This window comes from Nylanderia fulva, unplaced genomic scaffold, assembly GCF_048542155.1.
Source record: "Nylanderia fulva isolate GAGA-0341 unplaced genomic scaffold, ASM4854215v1 Scaffold24, whole genome shotgun sequence".
Lineage (NCBI taxonomy): Eukaryota > Metazoa > Arthropoda > Insecta > Hymenoptera > Formicidae > Nylanderia > Nylanderia fulva.
In genome coordinates this window covers 197666-218441 of record NW_028190304.1, presented here as the reverse complement: position 1 = coordinate 218441, position 20776 = coordinate 197666, and the positions used below count along the sequence as shown (strand labels likewise).

The 20776-nt window shown below is 36.1% G+C and overlaps 1 protein-coding gene across 3 annotated transcripts in view; it reads left to right on the top strand.

The window, feature by feature from the left end:
• Nucleotides 1-6351, top strand: part of LOC114934309 (transcription factor hamlet) — a 101348-nt gene extending 94997 nt beyond the window's left edge. For 2 of the 3 annotated variants that reach the window (XM_029306989.2, XM_029306986.2), the window contains exons 7-8: nt 1992-2148; nt 2228-6351. In XM_029306989.2, coding sequence (XP_029162822.1) covers nt 1992-2148; nt 2228-4240 — 2170 coding nt within the window. In that variant the 3' untranslated portion in view covers nt 4241-6351. The remainder of the gene's footprint in view (nt 1-1991; nt 2149-2227) is intronic. The other variant, XM_029306988.2, reaches the window with a different exon arrangement.
• The last annotated feature ends 14425 nt before the right edge of the window (nt 6352-20776 follow it).

Genomic DNA, 20776 nt, shown 5'->3' with positions numbered 1-20776 from the left:
GCTTTTGAAATCAGATGAACGACGATTACATGCTCAGTTACCTCCCACCGGATCGAATCGAGAGACAACTCCGCTTTTATTATCGATCAACGTTAAAGCGTTTCGTCGCGTCCGTCGATTTTTTTACTCCGTCAATTATTAATTAATCGATGGAAATCCCGGGGGTAAGTGCCATGCGTAATCGCCTTCAAATCTCGGTGGCTATACAATACGTGCTCGCAAAAAAGCTTTTTGTCACGCAAGCGAGCGCTTTTCAAGAACGTTCACTTCCTCCCCGGCGACTTCTTCTTCGAAACGAACAAGGAGTTCGTTGCGATTGAGCAACGTGCTTAGTCAGCATTCGTTCTGTCGCCGTGTCATTGCCTTTAATTAGAGAGTAATTAATATGAAATTAGAGAGGTGAGAGTATATGAAATATGACAACAATTTAAATCCAATATTGCTCTATAAATTACTTAAGAAGTACAGTTATTTCTTTTCTCTGTTGCTCTCTGTATGATTTAACAATGTACAAAAAATGCAACTTTGCTGCTAAATATCACTTTAAATGCAAATTCCATCAGGCATTGTGCAATCGATGAGAGAGCGCAATTTTCTAGTTCCTTAGAAATATATTAATCTTTATTTATCCGTTATCATTAAATGCAAAGTTAAAAATATTAATTGTATACCTGATTGGTTGATGGACTTTTACTACTACTAATACATTAACTATTGTAATTGATTTTATTTCAAGAATGCGTTATTATTTAAAACAATACCATCTTCTCTTGATGAACTCTTCCTCATTTCTTGTATTAACTTCTACCTCTTTAATCAATCACATTTGACTTGTTAAGTACGTATTACTGAAGGTATCTAAGCTTTGAAAATTGATGATCGACTCTCATAGTCTTTTCCACACCGACGATACAATCTCCGTGCTCTCTCAGCCGACATTAAGCCACTAAGTTTCTCGACGCGGCAGATTCACCTGTTGTGGGGCGTTAAACCCTACGCCGGGATCGCTAAAGCGGCCACCCCCTTATACATCATCGAAGGCGTCGCGTGCCCGCAGCTCATCTGGCACGGCATGAAGTCACCATGAAGGCACTATCTCACCGCGAATAGGTTTCACACGACGCGTGTGTCCGGGGGTGTAAAATCAATGTTGCCGCACACCACGGCGCTCTCCCGTGTGACGATAACCCATGCCTACCCCGTGACAACCACTCTTTCTCCCTCCCTCTCCCTCCCCTAACGATGGCTTTTCTTCGTGACGGCGTGCGTTCGTGCGCGACGGCCGCCCTCTTCTTCAGGGGCGTGCGACCGTTATTACACGAGAGTCGAGACTCGCCACTCGCCGTAGAGTCACTTAGTCATCATCCGGGATTGCGCCTGGTCTTTATCAGCGCAAGTCAGTTACCGTGGCAAGCATCCTGCTTGCTCGCGCTGGTGTGCTGATTAAAGTTCTCGCGAGGTACATTAAGGAGAATAATTTTTCGCAAACATTTCTGCCCGCTAAAAGAGTCACTATCATTGATCTTGATGGAATATATATATCAAATTAGGAAAATTTTGTGGTACAAAACCAATTGTTATGAAACTTGATACAGACACAGTATGAGATAAAATATGAAGAAATATAATTGAAATTGAATGGACAAATAAACATCGATAATGACAAAAGAGACAGAAATGAATAAAACCCTGCCAATTACTAAGCGTTCATTTTATAAAATTGATTGTAAGATTGGATGAGTGGTGAATGGGCACTGCCGTCACATGACACATCAGACCCATTTTTTGATTTTTTACCAAGATCCACTCATGTAGCTATCCGATTTTGATTAGATTTCTTCATATTTTTTTATCTCATAGTCTGTGTAATGTTTCATGACGATTGGATTTGTACTACAAAATTTTCCCAATTTGGTACACTTCTGTATCTACAATGAATTGTACCTCTTATGCCATATTTAATGCGGATTGTGCGAATAATTAATTTTCAGATTGGATAGCCACCTGGTGACTTGTCACAGATACCCAGCGGAGCAGCACCGTTGCGACAGCTGTCCCCGTGCTTACGCCTGGCGGCCGCTTCTGGTACGGCATCGCGCTATCGTTCACGGTGATCTCCGAAATTATCCCTGCGAGAATTGTCCGAAGGTAAGTTTTAAATTCGCGCCTAATACTTCGAAATCAGACAATCCTTTCTCTAGTGGCATCTTCCAAATATCGCTAAAAGTCGAACATTCGGCAGGTCTTCACGGACCCGTCCAATCTACAGCGCCATATCAGAACGCATCACGTGGGTGCCAGGAGCCACGCTTGCACGGAGTGCGGCAAGACCTTCGCGACCAGTTCCGGCCTAAAGCAGCACACTCACATCCACAGCAGCGTGAAGCCGTTCCAGTGCGAGGTCTGTTTCAAGGCGTACACGCAGTTCTCGAATTTATGCCGGCACAAGCGCATGCACGCCGACTGTCGCATGCAAATCAAATGCGTTAAATGCGGACAGTCCTTCAGCACGGTGACGTCATTGTCAAAGCATAAGCGATTTTGCGATTCTACAACTCCGACCGGTCCGCCTGGAACTATGCCGCAGTTACCGCCGACGACGAGTCCCTTCCTGGTGTATCCACGAGCTCCCGTGAGTCTGCCAGGCGGTCTACCTTTCTACCCACCTAGTCTGATGGCTCCATATCCGGGAATCTTTCCGAACGCTCCGAATTTCCTGAATACACCTCTGCTCTTCCCGCCGAAGATCGAGGAACCTGAAAAAAGGAGCGAAAGCCCCAAGAAGGAACGATTCACTCCCCCGAGGGTACTGCCGCAACATAACAAGGTGTCTCCTTCCACGGCAGAGGAAGCCACATCTACCTTCAGACCGTCTCCGGCTAGACCTCCGGTTCAACCGACTCCGGAGAGCGATGACGATCTATCCAAGAGAAGAGAAGTAAGCAGAAGCAATGAGCGAAAAATGGAAAGCGAGAACGTGTCGAATGTCTCGAAAGAAGAAACGACGGAACAACCACTGGATTTAAGGGTGCAAACCAGGAAACAGGACGCCACCGCGAAAGCCGCGAACAGGAAGAGTCGCACACCATCGCCGGCACTGGTGCAGATGGAGGAAACACCTGCACCTCCTGATCCCCCAAAACCGGAAGAAGACATTGTTGCTCCACCGCCAATGGAACTCGAGTCCAAGGATGTACCTAGCAGTCCTCAGCAACTGAGGACCAGTCTACCGACTGAACAACCACCGACCAATACGCCGCCGCATATGGCTTATCCCAGACCGATACATCCAATGTTTCTCGAATCGATGTATCGCGGTCCTACGGGAACCTTTCCGGGATTTCCCGGTGCGCCGCCACCCCCGAGTGCAGCCGCCCCGGAGTCCAGACTGATACCTCCGCTCCCACCCTTTGGCCCACCTCGCGGGCTTCCTTTTTTAGGCTCACTTATGAACGGGCTCAGCGGCGCTAGACCAGGAAGTGGCTTCGATTTGCTCGCCCGGCCACCGCTGAGCGCGTTCCCCGGCGTAAAACCATTTCAGGAGACCGTGATGGCGCCCCATCACCACCACCATCATCACCACCATCACCACGTCCACGGCAAGATGAAGGATCGGTACTCCTGTAAGTTTTGCGGCAAGGTGTTTCCTCGCTCGGCCAATCTGACGAGGCATCTGAGGACCCACACCGGCGAGCAGCCGTACAAATGCAAGTATTGCGAGCGATCCTTCAGCATTTCCAGCAACCTGCAGCGACACGTCCGGAACATCCACGACAAACAACGACCGTTCAAGTGTCCACTCTGCGAGAGGTGCTTCGGCCAGCAGACCAATTTGGACCGACACCTTAAGAAGCACGAGGCCGACGACGGTAGCGGCGTAGTCTCGGTTGCCGACTCGCCTGGCAGTAGCAACGAAAACGAGCGGGAGGACACGTATTTCGACGAGATCAGGTCTTTCATGGGCAAGGTTACTTACAGCGGAGAAGGTGGATACGGGTTACCCCATCCGGCTTATATTCCCAATCGACTACGGGAGATGAACGAGAGTAAGATGGAGGTCGAGTACGACGAGGACGAAGATAGCGAAGAAGGTGCGTCTCCTCTAGAAGAAACGGACGGACTGTCGCCGATCGAGGCGAAGAAGTCACCGTCGCCCTCGCAGTACGACTTGAAGCTTAGGGAGAAGCAGGAGCTGCTCAATAATAACACTGCGGAGCCAGTGATCGAGATCTCAACATAGCCCAGAGGTCGAACCGGGTGATTTGCGTTTCGAAGAAGAGCTCGTTTTCCCTTAATGTAATGTATAGAATCATTTGCGAGTAACCGTTCCGTCTCAGGACTCTCGACGATTTTGACGGTGTTACTTGGAGAAATAACGTCCCGACGCGCAGGACCCTATACCTTTAGCTTAGAATAGTCTGCCGATACACTTCAACTTTGCAGAACATCGATACTTGCACTTTCACGAGACAAACGTATTTTCCAGTTATAATAATGCGGATTATTCTCCGGTGATGATACCGTAAATTTTTATGAAAGACAGCCGACAGTGATAATTACAATTACGTCAGTATACTCATTCTCCGGAGAAGTTTTCGAGGAATATAATCACAAAGAATTGAAACCCCAATTATACTTGTAAAACACAACACACGTGCTCTAGAAAAGAATGCAAAGAACTCAGCGAATGAAATGCCTGAAGACTTTATTGACGCAATCCTTTTTTACGCTATACATTTGTTTGCACTAGGCATCAAGAACAACAAAAGGACCAGTTAGCCTTCTTCCTTCACACACACACACACACAAACACAAACACATACATAGATACACCCATCAGAAGCTCTTCTATCACCTAGTTCTATAGTTTCTACAGATTCGTTAAATGAATATATAATACGCGCACATAAAATTAAATAATTACTACCTTTCCTCATCCCTCTTTGTCCTTGGCATCGATTGAAAGAAGCGCGCGATATAACATTATTTATTACTATTATTAACAGAGTTAATTTATCGTTATTATTACATCGTTGCTCGGCAAAGAGGATCGTCGTATACGTCATAAGCATCGAACGATTTACAAAGATTTGTTGAACTTGCTTGCAATGTATCCACCATGATCGATAATCCAATCACACACCGACGTTTGTAAATCCTACATATATACATATATCTATGTGTGAGTTATTCTCAACCGATTTGTTTTTAACAGTGTATTATAGTATCGCGTTAAGTTACGTTCAGAACTCGCAGGATGAACTCTTCGAGTAATCGCGCAAGTTAGATTTGTTGTAAAAATCTTATCGTATAAGAGATGATGATCGCGCTAATAATCACTTCGATCGTTTTCAATCTTGAGGATTGTCCGAAAGTTTTATTAGAATATAGCTGAAACAAAGATTATGTAATATTAGCAAGAGTGAGACGAAACAACGAGGAAAAAATTCCATTTTTGATGCGGGATTCGTCAGATAAGATATTTCGGATCTGAGTGAAACGAGGAAATTTTTTTAGCATCAGATTTGTGTATTAAAAGAAAGAAATGATGTACGAAATCATGAGAAGCGAAGAAATTCACGTGAAGAGAGAATAATGTGTAATTAAATAATTAGAAGAGAAGAAACAAAATCTTATGGCGAAAAGAACTGTGTACAAATTTCTCTATTAGGTCATATATATTAACATTTGTAAAGAGATAAGAGGAAAGATTCTTCCCCGATTTTTATTAATATATAAAAAAATATATATATATAAATATGATTTTTTCTAGGAGTTTCTTTTTTCTCGAGATCAAAAAAGTGGGACAGGAAAGAAGTCACAATTAGCGAACCATATCGTTCCTCGCGTTTTATTCACCCCCAGTAGGAATATTTAAGAAGAAACGCGTCTTTAAAACCGACGACGAGAAAGTTAAGTTAACGACGAGAGATTAAGCATACAGTATATTACATGTGTACTAAGTACGCTCGCGATTAATAAACAAAATAAATGATACAAAGAATTATATTGTCCGTTTGTAATCACCGAGAGTTGGGGTTTCACTTGTTTTTTCACGTAAAGATTTTACGAATACACATTCTACATATCTCTCTGTCTTTCTCTGTCTCTTTCTATCTCTTTCTCTCTCTCTCTTTCTTCCCTCCCTTTCCCTCTCTCTCTTTCTCCTCCATATTTCTATTTCTCTTTTATTATAGAGAATAATAAACTTATGAAGTGATTAGAGCATAAATATATTGAACGAATTACTTAAGAAAAACTATATTATACGACGCTGTCTATCTATACATATTGTATAAAAAGCATCCTGTAACTCTTCATTATGATTACTATTAAAATATTACACTTCAAGTTGTGGATTACCTAAATGTTAATGTTACCTCTGTATGTCGATTATCTCCTCTCTTTGTCTTACATTCCTATTCGATATGATTTGATAAATGATATAATTTTGATATTTTGTACGCTTTTTCTAGATTTAACAAAGACGAAAATAATACAAATAAGTGAAATAAAATAATATTATTTTTCTTACAATTAAGAGTTACATAATAGAGTTGAAGAATAAATCATTGAATTGAATTGAATAAAAAAGATATATACTCTTTTTGCATAAAAATTAAGCTGTTCTTCTCGACAATTAGAAAAAAATATTATAAATATAAATAATACTTTTATACATTTATTTTATTTTTAAGAAAAATATGATATAAAGTGAACATACTTCTTCAATACTCACAATCAGTTTACTGACTTGTGCTGCGCTCTAAGTGTTACATACATGCATTTGAGAAACAATTTTGTATTAAATAAATTATAAATTTCATCAAGAAACTATTTAAAAAGTAACGCAACGATAATAATTTACTTGAGTTTGACTATTATTTAAACAATTACAGAAAATTATAAAGTGCAGAGATTTTCTTTATCAACGATAAATAATATTTGTTCTAAGATATACTCCAACATTCGATTCATCTTCAAGACACCAGATTACGCTTCATTCTACAATTCTCACATTATAATTAATAACAATTTATTTTATAGAAAAAAATACAATTTTATACATTATAAAAAGAAAATAAATGCAAGCAGTTATACAAGTTTCTTCATTTTTAATGCAATAATAATTGCTCTCATAAGTATTTATTATTAATTTATCTATTTTGACACAACAATTATTTTTTACTATTATAACTTATCCTTATTATTAATTTTATATTATAATTTTGATTTAACAACTGCTCAGTTTTTAGAAACTGGCAAATAAATGTTGCTAAAATGAAGAAAATCTCGAATAGCTGTAAACGAGTTAATTAATGTATGGCCTGGCGTTGATTTAATGAAGATTGAACTTTGTCTGTGCAGATTTATATGCGGGGTACTTTTGCTTGAATCGATCCTGCGACGCCCACTCGAGAGATCCGAGATTTGTATTGTATTATTATCGTATACGCCATTCTCGCGATCCCATTCAAATCTATCTGACTGAACAATAACGTTCACACGTGCGCCACTTAAACTCTTCTATCGTTGAATCGTCAAAGGAAACAATAGGTAAATGCGCCGATTAATTCGACGTTATAATAGTTATCATAATTTATTATAATAGTTATCACTCTAATTGTATCATTTTATTGAGTTTACCTTGTATAAATAAATACGTGAGTTATTTCTAGATTATGATGCGCGGTAAATTAATTAATTCGCGACCAACGCGAAGTTTTATTTAAATTCATAAAAAACGAAATAATTTTTATCTTTGTTATATCGAATATATGCATATAATTACTAGTTATCATTCAATATGCAATAAAATATCACATTTTTTCGCATTCTTGTGCCATATTTATAAATGATGTGATGCAGAAGGTGATAATAATATTATTGCAAAAAGATACCGCCGAAGAAACTTGAATATAAATACACTGCTTCAGATTTTAATAAGCTGTAAGATCGAACTAATATGCATATTGATTTACGCAGTGAAATTATATTTAAGTTACAAACAATATTCGAATTCTTTAGATATTAATTACCCGAATCAAAATCTAAATATTATTGGACATAATATATATGTATTTTATTATACATTTTGTTTAGATGAATATAACGTTGTGATGGCAAAAGTGAATGTAGTTTGTACAAAAAAATATATCGACGATCTCTCTGCAAACAATTTCATGAAATTCCACTGGGATTCGATAAAAAACTCTTCTTAGGTATTGCGTTCATTTATGTCAATGAGCAAGAAATGCACGTCGATCGAGCTTGCAGCTTGATTCGATCGCAAAAAAAGTGTGTCTTAATCAACGAAGTTGTAAAAAGCTGACATTTACGTCATGTAACTCGAGACCGAGACTTCTTCGTCGCGCTAATGAAGGGTATGAAAAGGGTAATCAAAACAGAGACGATATGATAGAGAAGAGAAAGTAGAAGTCAGATTTTGTTAGCATGCAAAAACATAAAAATGCACACAATTTGTTTATACAATTTATATTTATATCAAATTAACATAAAATACAAAATATTAATATAATAAAAATGTTTTCAGACGTCTAAGTTAATGGATAGAAAATGCATAATGGATTCTTCTCTTTCCTCATTTGCAAAAAGCGATGCAGGGAGCACTGATTAAGAAAAAAAACTAATTGATTGTATATACCCAAAAGTATTGATAGCTTCTCTGATATCTCAATGGTTGTGTAAACTAAAATGCAAATAAAAAAAAATATAACTAGAAACGGGACAAGAGAAATTTCTTGTTACGAAAAGGAGTCAGCTTTTGTAGACAGAAGTATCGATGATAGCTTTACCGAAGAAATTGTATTCTCGAAGTAAGAGGACTTTATACTGTAAATTTTTTTATAACAAAGATTAAGTATTTCTAAAATATCTTCTCCTAAACTAACAATAAAAATATATTTTTGTTAATAACAAATATAATCGTATGTTTTTTTTATGTGGACCTATATATTTGGTGTTATATAGTATATTATTGCAGCAACGCATATGTGTAATAATTTATGTGCTTTCTTTACTTGTATGTTGTAAAATAATATACCTTATTAACGTAAAAGTAAATCTCATTTCGTCTACATTTTTATAAATTAGGAATATCTAATACCAATCTTTAGAGGATTCTCATTTTAAGCTAAAAGGATTTTTGATGCCTATTTTAGAACAGAGTAATATTCCAAAAATAAATGGGAAAATTCTTCAAATTACATAGTTTTGTCAGTGCAGGGATATCAAAGATCGCTTCGTATCACAAAATATCAATTCGAGACAAGCAAAAGAGCAATCTACAACGGCAGCGATGAGGCAATAATTCTACGCGCCACCGAACATTATTGCCAGCGTGACATTGACAAAAACAACCGAGCTAATCACGAAATTCCGCGCGCTCTCGTCGCAAGTTTAGAAAGTGAAAAAAATCATGCCGACCGGATTGACCTAGCGATTAGCGGTACAAATCGATAGGTATATGCTCGCGAATCGTTAATAGCGTGCACCGCTATCTATTATCTATCATCGCATCTTGACGAGGGTTTCAATTAACCTCGCGGAATTTTTTACGCTGATTTTTTTTCAATCGGATTCAGACCCAGAGGAGAAGATCTCGCGACAAAACGATCGAATCTATTTCCAACGCGTGAAAAAATTTCGATAATATCCAAACGTGGATCTACGGTCGCACGAATGAAGTCGCTGCAGATTTCTTCTTTTAGGATACCAAAGCGAGCGGTTGATGTCGAGAGCAAGCTGAATAATTTTTCTTACTTCTCACATCTCGGCACGTCTCCTTTCATTTTAACGCATGATCGCGCACCCGATCCGACCGGCAACAACACACCCATCGATCTCTAATCTGTGTACGCAGCCGTAGATCCAGCTCGTAGATCATAGAAAACGAACAGAGTCCGCTTGAGAGATGCACGATGTTACTCCGGCTATGATGACCGATAAATTGTGCCCCCGGGGACGAAATAATTTTCATCCGAATGAATTATAAGTATAATAGCACTAATTTAGCGAATCAGTTTGGAGAAAAAGTTGCCAATATATATTGATTGCCTTATCACTACGATCAACTCATGTATGCAACGTGATTCTCAAGAATTCTAGATTCTAGTCTTCGAATCTGATTTATGTCCAATGCCGTCGATATCCTTGAATACATTTGCGCGATATTTAATTAACTGTTTACGGGAGATGAGGCTCGTGCGCAAACAAAAAAAAAGAAAAAATGCCGCTTCATACATACCATTGTTACAAAAAAGTTGTCATGATCAACATCTTCTTTTACGTTATATAATTAACTCGATCGCCGCCACCTACGACAGATGTCCTCGAAATGCTGAACGAAGGTTCTCCATATTTTTTTCTCGCGGAATTATAAATCACATATAATGATTTATAAAAAAGGCGGATTTCAGCTTCTTTCTTCATTCAGAGCCTGCAAAGGATGATTAATGGCCATTTGATCCACGTGTTCTAGATTGGGTTAGGCTAGGTAAATACTTATGCAGGAAGGACATGCATATCCGCAGACAAATTCTGGAAGATTATCTCTTTTTCTTTCTCTTTTCTAAAAGACACCTAAGTAAATCACTTTCACTGTTTGGTGAAGTTCAAACTTACCAAGGTAGCCTCTGGTTCTCGCCATGTTTTTCTTTCTACCGCTGAATTTCCTCGCGGAATAAAAGAGAAAGAGAGAAAAAATTTTCGATCAACATCAGATGACGGGTATATTCAACGCATGTTTTCACGCTTCACGATAGACGTATAATTAAAAGCCGATCTTGAGAAAAAGATGCTTTTGAAAAAATATATTCAAGCTAATTTGCTAAATGCGACGATGATTGACTGATGTAATCCGGTTTTCGAATTAACGACGATTTATTTGTTTCATTCGCCGATTAATAACAAGATGACGTTTTTGCCTCGCGGATATGTCGGAATCAAATTGGAATCGGGTATAAATAACCATCGCGCGAAGCGATTAGATATAATCGCGCTTGGATGTTTAATTGCGATCAGATACGCGAGAAGACACTTACATTTTTTGCCGAGAAAACTCGGTCTAATTCGATGTTTATCGTGATACCAATTGTATATCTTCCCACAAGATTGCCCAAGCAATTTCATCATCCATCTGAGAAGAACCTCCATTTGAAGGACGAGATACAAAACAAATGTCATGTCGTATATGTTTATTGAGTGAACTTCGTGACGGTCGTATGCAGAGGAAGAAGAAAAATTTATGTAACTGATCTTTTTCCGGCTAAACAGGCTAAGTAGGCAGATAGGAAGACCACCTTGACGATGAGCCAATCGATGCATCGGAAAATTTCTATGAATAATTGCGCCTTATCTCTCCTTCCAATCGATACAAATAATAATCGTTATTGGCATCAATACGCGAGAGCAGCCATTATACGTTCTTGGGAATCCTCTGACCTGCTGTAACAAATGATTGCGTTGTCCTCCAAGTTGGAGTTGACGATAATCATCTATTGCGTAGGTGGATTCGAACATTAATTGCGGATCTTGGATCTCACACGATGTATACAATATTCTGTTAACGTGGTGTCTCTCCGATGAGGCGTAAATTGCTTGCGACGCCGAATTGATATATCGTGTGCATCATTAAACGCATCAAAAGATGCATCTCGGTTACGTAAGAACGGGTTGTGCGAATAAAAGTCAGACAGAGACTCTGCAGCAGATGGCAATGTGGGAGTTGTTGTCGTTGTATTGTGTGTGTATATGTGTGTATGTATGTATGTGCATTGGGTGGAGGCCTGGCGCATAATCACGTGCAAGTGACGTACGTGTTTCGCACACAATTGCACATGGTGCAAATGTCAAGGGATTCCATAGGATCAGACTAGAATGAGAAACATTGAGCGCATGTCGCTTAAAAAGACGACTTAGATCGTGATGCAATTAATCTCTTATTTTTACTGCGCATCATCCGTTTTACACGGTTTCGCTTAAATTTGCTTGCTCTATGGATCACAGATTTGTAGTCATAAATTTCATCCAATGAACCACGAATTAAATTAAATAGTGATTTTTTTATTTCTCCAAATTTTATGTGAATTGCTTTTCAAAATAAGTAAAGTGAAAAAATTGTAGTTTTAAAGTAAGAAGACTATATTATAAGATTCTTAACAGATATTTTTTAAATATTTTTAGAACACCTTCTAAAACTAAAGCATATATTCTTTAATGGTCATACGTTTTTATGCAGCTTATTTGGTCATATTGCAGTAACGTATATGATTATATAGTTGTTTTAATTTACAGTGCAGTGTAGTAATTGTTAATTAAAGATTTTAGTTTATTAGAAAAATAAATGAAAATGAATGAAGAGTTAATGAGAGAGAGGCTCGAATTAAGTGATTTTATTTATAATCAAATGATACTCTCCAAGAATTGTTCATTAATAATCTTTCCTTCAACAGAGAAATGTGAGATATTTTTAATATATGTATATATATATATATTTTTATCTATTATTTATATATAATTTATTTTTTGAAACAAAATATTTTGCAAGATCTTTCGATAATTAATCATTTAGACTTTCAATTTTACTAATTTTTTTGCTTTCTCTGCTCCCATAATATATTAAATTGCCTTAGTCAGCAGGATCTATCCATATCGTTGCTATTTCCCAAGCATTATCCAATAAATAAGTAAAATTTCCTATCGGACGTGCTCTGCTATGTCCTACGGTGAGTGGCGTTTGGCGGATCAGAGAGGGATAGAGATTCCGCATGCATATATACACAACATCGCGCACACATTCGCGTGCGAGTGTCTCGGATCGTCGACCCTCCCTCACGTGGGCATCGATAGGCAAATGTCAGGGGATCCCATGAATCACACACCGTGAAAGGGAGAAATGAGAATGGAAGAGAGAGGACCGAAGAGAGCATCCCATTCACACACAAGAGGAAATATCGAATCTCATCGGCGACATCTCGCGCGCCACGCCGGCGAAATGTCAGAGGAGATCTCTCTCCCTCGATAGAAACGCTACGGGAGCAGTAACGTAAAAAGAGAGGGAGAGTTGCCGCGATAGATCGCGCGCGAGTCTAAAGGATAGATCGAGGACCGTTTCGCGCGCGCGAAACGGGTGACGAAAAAACGCCGATGACTTACATAAACGTACCACGCCCTGCCGGAGCACGTTTGCCGTCCGCATAGGCAGATCGCGTGATGTCTCTCGTCGCGTATGTGTGGGCGGTCATGCATGTGTTTATGCTCTGCACGCTCCCGTGCCGGCTCTATCCGTGCTCTTCTTTTGGGAGCGTATCGATACACAGCTTATATAGTGAGGCACTATGATTAGGGAAAAGTATGCTACATCGTATCTCTTAAGGTAAATAAAATTGCGATAAAACAGTTAGAGAAATGACCATTTTTTATTCGTTTGAAACTATGGTTCATGTCGCTAAAAATGATAAATAAAGTAGTATTTCATACGATTTACAATATTGGTTTGCTAAATTGTATCCATGAGTTTCTAATCCTATACCTTCAGTTTTATTAAGATTAAGCAATTTTAACAGAAATAAAGTTTTATTATTTTCTACAAAAATGTTTAGCCTGCTACAAAGTATAGTGAGGCATTATGATTAGGGAAAAGTATGCTAAATCGTACCTCTTAAGGTAAATAAAATTGCGATAAAACTGTTAGAGAAATGACCATTTTTTATTCGTTTGAAACTATGGTTCATGTCGCTAAAAATGATAAATAAAGTAGTATTTCATACGATTTACAATATTGGTTTGCTAAATTGTATCCATGAGTTTCTAATCCTATATCTTTAGTTTTATTACGATTAAACAATTTTAACAGAAATAAAGTTTTATTATTTTCTACAAAAGTTCTCAGCCTGCTACAAAGTATATCTATAAGAATGTCATATTTATAATCATAAATTCTCTTCAAAAATTTAACAAACATACTTTTTGTATTACATAAAAATATAACATAAAATATTGTGGCATTCAAGTGAGGGAACAGCTCATTAATACCTTGAAATATTTCATTTCTGTTTAAGAAATACAGTAAAAGTATTTAATGAACCATATGATTTAGCATACTTTCCCTTATATTAGTGTCATATTTTAAAATTTTTGTTGTCAGGTAATAAAAGAGAGTTTGACATGTACGTTTTAAAACTTAAAATGTAAGTGTATAAACACGTAACAAATACAATAAAAAATAATTACGTTATCATTAAAAAATAGATTAAAAATATTTTTAAAAATTATTTTATGTTTTAAGAAGTATGTATTTACAATAAAATAATAATTATATAAGCAGATCGTATAAATCTTCAATTTATATTTGTGATAAAGATTGTAAGTTCTTACATGTGTGCAAAAAATTTCCGTTGCTATCTAAATTTACAACATTATTAACTATAGTAGAAGTATTTACCGTAATATCCTGTAAATTCGGAGATTTTTTTTTTTTTTTTTTGACAAATTTGTCGCTTTTATAAGAACGCGTTCTTTTTTCGCACAAATCGATCGAGAGGGTAAAATTTGTCTTCGTAAACTTAATTCGCTTTACTTTTAAGAGCCGGTCGCTATCAAAGAGGATTTATGTCGTCGCGACACGATGACCTCGAGAGATCGGACGATGTATTAATCCGGTCCGCTATTGCGAAAGCGAAATTAACCGCATCGTTGGAAGGTCGCCGCTTCGCAAGGTTTCGTTTCTCGGGCGATGAACAAGCGATGAACCGTGTATGAAAATGACGGAAGATTTCCGTGCGACGGAGCGTGAAAAGTGGAGCATTCCGCGAAATTTGTTTCCAATCGTGCTTGTTCCGGATCGAGCAGCAAACATGTTTTATAGCTCGAGAGCGAGAGACGCGACAGCTGTCGATAGATAACGTTATATTTTCTCGGATTAACATTTTTATTCTGTAAATGCCGATTCTCTCTCCTTCTCTCTCCTCTTCTCCTTCGTGACAGGAGAAAGAGGCGTATTCGGGATTTTTTTTTCACTTGGTTTATTATATTACTTTCCCTTATAATACCGATCATGGTTTTCTCATAGAGAGATCGCGCTCACTTCCGCGACGTATGGCGAAATATCCCGATGAATCTCTATGAATCATGGAAGGCGAACTGCTGTTAGCTGCCTCGTTATTATCCGCCAACATCCGCCAATTATGTTATCACTTTTCCCGTGTTTTCCTCGGCCGGAAATGCGTGCCTCTCCTGAAAACATATAAGTACGATATATACAGAGTGCTACTCCATCTCAATTATCATTATATCGGGTCAGAGCTCGAAATCGATAAACGCTTTCTCGTAATTTACTCTCGTCTCCCTATATTATTACGAATTCTGTGATATATTTTATCTGTCTACAGATCGAAAAAATTATTTTTTTTTTTTTTATCAAAAAATTTATATATTAGTACGTAAGTAAGAGGACTGCATGCTAAACATCCTTTTTAATAGAAATTGCAATAATAAAAATTAATTATACTTTTTATTTTTCAAATTGTACCACCGCATTTTTTTTTAATAGTTTAATATAGAGAACAACAAAACAAATTATCATTTTAAGTTGCATTATGACTCAATCAGACATTTTTCGTTTTAAATATTTCGATCATTTTTTTATTGCATTGAGCATTTTAATTGTTTCTTTATCGTTCTAATCATTGGGATCATTTTGGTCATCTTGATTATTTTGATCAATTTCATTTATTTTTCTTGTACTGATATTTTTTCATTTTACTCATTTTGATAATTTTAATTATAATATTTAATATATTATAATATATAATATTTTGATCGTTTGATTGTTTTGGCCAAAATAATAAAAAAGCTCAAGGTAATCAGAACGAGCTGACACTTGATATCTCACGTATCTTGTCGTGAGTTAAAAAGTCACTTCAACGCATAATCACTTGTTACACATGCTTCTCCAACTCTAACGAAATAAGACGCAATCGGTTCTTTCTCCAGCTTCTCTCTCGAATCCCGCTTCTTCGCAAACATATCTCGACATGCGATTACTTATCGTGGCTGGTCAGGCCACTTGTAACTCGTGAATTCTTCGGATTCGGCGCCGTGAAAATTATTACCATCTCATCTCTCCCGATAACTGTATCATGGCTTGCGTGTGAAATATTTCTTTACTCGAGCTACCGTTACGTTTGCCGATAAAAATTCCCGAATGCGGTTTGCGTACTCGTGAAACCTATTTCTATTCGCATCTATCTACGCATCCGGCATCCCGGACCCGGTGCTTACGGTTCTCTCTTTACGAGGAACACGAGAATTCTGTCCGTTACAACAAGCACGGATCGCGATAAACATCGACTATTTTCGTCTCTCTTTCGATACAATCGACGCGGAAAAGGTCGTTGAAAATCGACGAAGATGCGAGCAATGAAAATTGAAGAATTTTTGAGAATTTTAAATTATTCGTAACAGTGAATCTATGAAGCTCCATTCTTCTTGTGAACTCGATAAGTTTCAGAAAAATTATTTATAAAACTGAAGAATGAAAATTGAAGAATTTTTGAGAATTTTAAATTATTCGTAACAGTGAATCTATGAAGCTCCATTCTTCTTGTGAACTCGATAAGTTTCAGAAAAATTATTTATAAAACTGATCATTAAACAGCAAAATTCTCATTGCACATGCAATACCGGCATTAAAATTTTTTATTTTGAATTCAAGAATGTAATAGTTTTTTGTAGCAATTAGTGTTTTCAAGTTAAAATAATTATATGTCAATAGAAAATCTATAACGTTGTGTATAAAAAATTATAATATTAATAAAAATACAGAAAAATTAAAAAGAGGAATTTATTTGAATAGTGTATATATATATATATATATATAAATCTATATAAATAATAATATTAAATTAAAAAATAGTATATAATAAAATATATAATATTAAATAATGCAATAAAATAGTATTAAATAATAAAATTAAATTTACATTAATAATCATATAATAATTTATATATATATATATATAAAATTAATCTATTTAATAGAATAACTTGAAAGAAATATTACAAATAGCTACGCTTTTATTAATTTTACAGATTATAAAGTTTCAATTTCCATAGCTCCTATATATAAGATGTCAAAATAATAATTTATGACAGAAGTAGCAATTAATTTGTATGCTCGCACCTTGTTTCAATCATGAATAAGATGCCACTAACGTTGCAGAATGTAACGTAAAATGTTGCTTTCTAATTATAACAGAACTATATAATTACGCAAGCACGTGACTATATGAAAGAAATAATAATGTATGATTCATTTATTTAATATTAATTTTAGATGCATATATATGTATGCATGGGTATATGTGAAAAGAGACATATAATGAGTATAGGTATATTATTTCTACTCATTCCATGATAAAAGCAGGTACGATGAATCAATAACCATCGATCAATAAATTAATAAAATTAATCAAAAATTATATTGAAGAAGTTATGTTTATATCGAAATAATTTTTTTTCTATCAAGGGAAAATATATTTTTCATATATGTATATTTTATTATTTTAATAGTATTTTATATTTGGTTCATATTTTTTATGTTTAAAAATTTTCATCTGTATATTTTTAAGTCGCACCTAAAATAATGTGAAAAAATAGTGCAAAAATTTATCAATTTACAGGAATTTAAGAGTAATAAAAATATATCTCATTTGCGTGACGCAAGATAGTTTACTTCGCGGTTGCATAATAGAACGACGATAAAACACATCAATTCCTTTCCGCATTAATCCACGTTTGCTCGTAAAGCATCGAGGTGGAAAGGGGTATAATATGAGAAGCATAGACAAATATAAGGGAGATACGTTAAACGCTCATCGCCCAAGTAGTCTCATGCAATAGAAACCCGTCCTGATCTCTAACGGAATGCAAGAGCCGACGATATACGTACATACATGTTAAATAAAAATCGCTTTTTCTACGTTCGTGCACTTAATATTCCGGTCGAATGCGTCCACTCGTGATCATGTCGTACGTTATGGCGAGAATGGTCCAATACATCTTTGCTTATATGCCTCGTGGATTCATTTTCGCTCCTTAACATAACGACGATGATCATATATTACGAATACATTTTCTTAGAAAATAATGCAATATTAATATATTAAAGAGACGCAGCAAAGTATGATGAAAATTAATTGGATTTATTCAAATATGCAATATAATAATAAAAAAACAAAAAAGAATTAATAAATATTCCTGTTTTTAGTGCTAAATACATTTTTCCTCTTCAAATTGTTCTATCGTTATCATTTTAAATAATAAATATCTGTCCAATCATTTTATTTTTCTTTTACTTGCAACTTCATCCTCTCTCTTCCTCTTTTTCTCTCTTCCAAAAAAAAAAAAAAAAACAAGAAGACTAATATTGAAATTTATTTATCCAATTATTTGATTCTTCTTTCATTTACAATTTCATCCTTGAGAAAGAAAGGAAAAGGACGAAGTCCTCCAAAGAACAAGAAGACTAATATTCCTTGACGCAGCAAAGTTGCGCAATCTTGATATATAGACAGGAATTTTTCCTGCATCCGGAATCCACCCTCGCTCGCGAAAAAATGGCGCCGGCGGCGGCGAAGGCGCGCGAAGAGGTAAAAGGACGGACATGCGAGATGAGGTACGCTAAACACATATCACTTAGACGGTGACGGAGCGAGCAAGAGAGAGAGAGAGAGAGCCGGTTCTCTCTAGATCTCTCGATCCGGGGCACGCAGACCAGCTGAGCGGCGGCGATTCCTCTCGTTGCCGACTATCACCGGCATGCAACCGAGAAGCGCACACCGACACTCTCCGACGATCTCGGTTCCGTAACGCTCTCCCTCCTGCCGCAGATCTCGGGCGAGAGCGCGAATGTGTTGGTCGGGCGTGGTCGCGCGGTGGCCATGGAATGCGCTCACTTTCACCGGGAGCGCAGCGGCACCGACAAGGGACGGAGAGGATACGATAGACTCGGAGATGAAGAGAGAGAGAAAGAGGGAGAGAGAACGTTGCATCCAAGGTGCACGCACACGCCGCTGCAGCCGCGAGTGCAACCGCGTTGAGGTGGTGCACTGCAACATTTTGATTTTTATTTTTATTTGCAGAATTTCCTAATACTTGGATTTTATTTGAAAAGCCTGTTTTTTAATGGGCTTCAAAAGAATTCTCTAAATTAATATGAGATATTTGTGATTTTGAAAAATGTAAACGAAATGGAATTTTTTTGTATGGACAACAAAGTATATTTTTTTAAGACATATATGCAAAGAGAGATTATTTTATTTTTATTTGAAGAATTTCTTAATACTTGGATTTTATTTAAAAAGCTTGTTTTTAAATGGGCTTCAAAAGGATTCTCTTGCTTTAAGAGAGGAATTTTCTAGATTAATATTAGATATTGGTAATTTTGAATGGAAAATGTAAACGAAATGGATCTTTTTGTATGGACAACAAAGTACATTTTTTTAAGACGTATATGCAAAGAGAGATTATTTTATTTTTATTTGAAGAATTTCTTAATACTTGGATTTTATTTAAAAAGCCTGTTTTTAAATGGACTTCAAAAGGATTCTCTTGCTTTAAAAAGGGAATTCTCTAGATTAATATTAGATATTGGTAATTTTGGAAAATGTAAACGAAATGGATCTTTTTGTATGGACAACAAAATACATTTTTTTAAGACATATATGCAAAGAGAGATTATTTTATTTTTATTTGAAGAATTTCTTAATACTTGGATTTTATTTAAAGCCTGTTTTTAAATGGGCTTCAAAAGGATTCTCTTGCTTTAAAAAGGGAATTCTCTAGATTAATATTAGATATTGGTAATTTTGGAAAATGTAAACGAAATGGATCTTTTTGTATGGACAACAAAGTACATTTTTTTAAGACATATATGCAAAAAGAGATTATTTTATTTTTATTTGAAGAATTTCTTAATACTTGGATTTTATTTAAAAAGCCTGTTTTTAAATGGGTTTCAAAAGGATTCTCTTGCTTTAAGAGAGGAATTCTCTAAATTAATATGAGATATTGGTAATTTTGGAAAATGTAAACAAAATGGATCTTTTTGTATGGACAACAAAGTACATTCTTTTACGACATATATACAAAGAGAGATTGTAAAGAAGGCATAGATATATAGTCATTCTTTTCATAGATAATTATCGAGATAAAGATAAGATAAGACAAATAAAATTTTATTTTAGATAAGAATAAAAATGAGTTATTTCTTTAGATAATATACATAGATAAAATTTTAAAACATTTTATCTAGATGATATATTAAGATAAATGCTTCTCTTAAGTCGTTCAAGTCTTTTTTTCGAGCCACTTATTAATTTCCTTATAAAAAATACATTCTTAGTTTTATAAGATGTTCCAGAAACACTTAAAAATATCTGTTAAAAGGCTTTTATAATACATCCTCTCATGTAAATACATTTTTTGATACTCTCTAAAATTGATCCAAATAAAATTCCCTAGAAGAACTACAGTTATTCTCAATACATGACTAGCTTCTGCAATTATAACTTTTAAAACGTGCAAAAAGAAAAAATCGACTACAAAATCACGTGAAAAAATAATGTTGAAGATAAAGTGGTTGATAATTTGTCTCTATTACAAAGTCGCAGCAATTACGAGTAAGAAAGATAAGATTTATTCCATCTATTCGTCTATCTGCCAATCGGCGTATTAATCCGTCGTACAGATGACG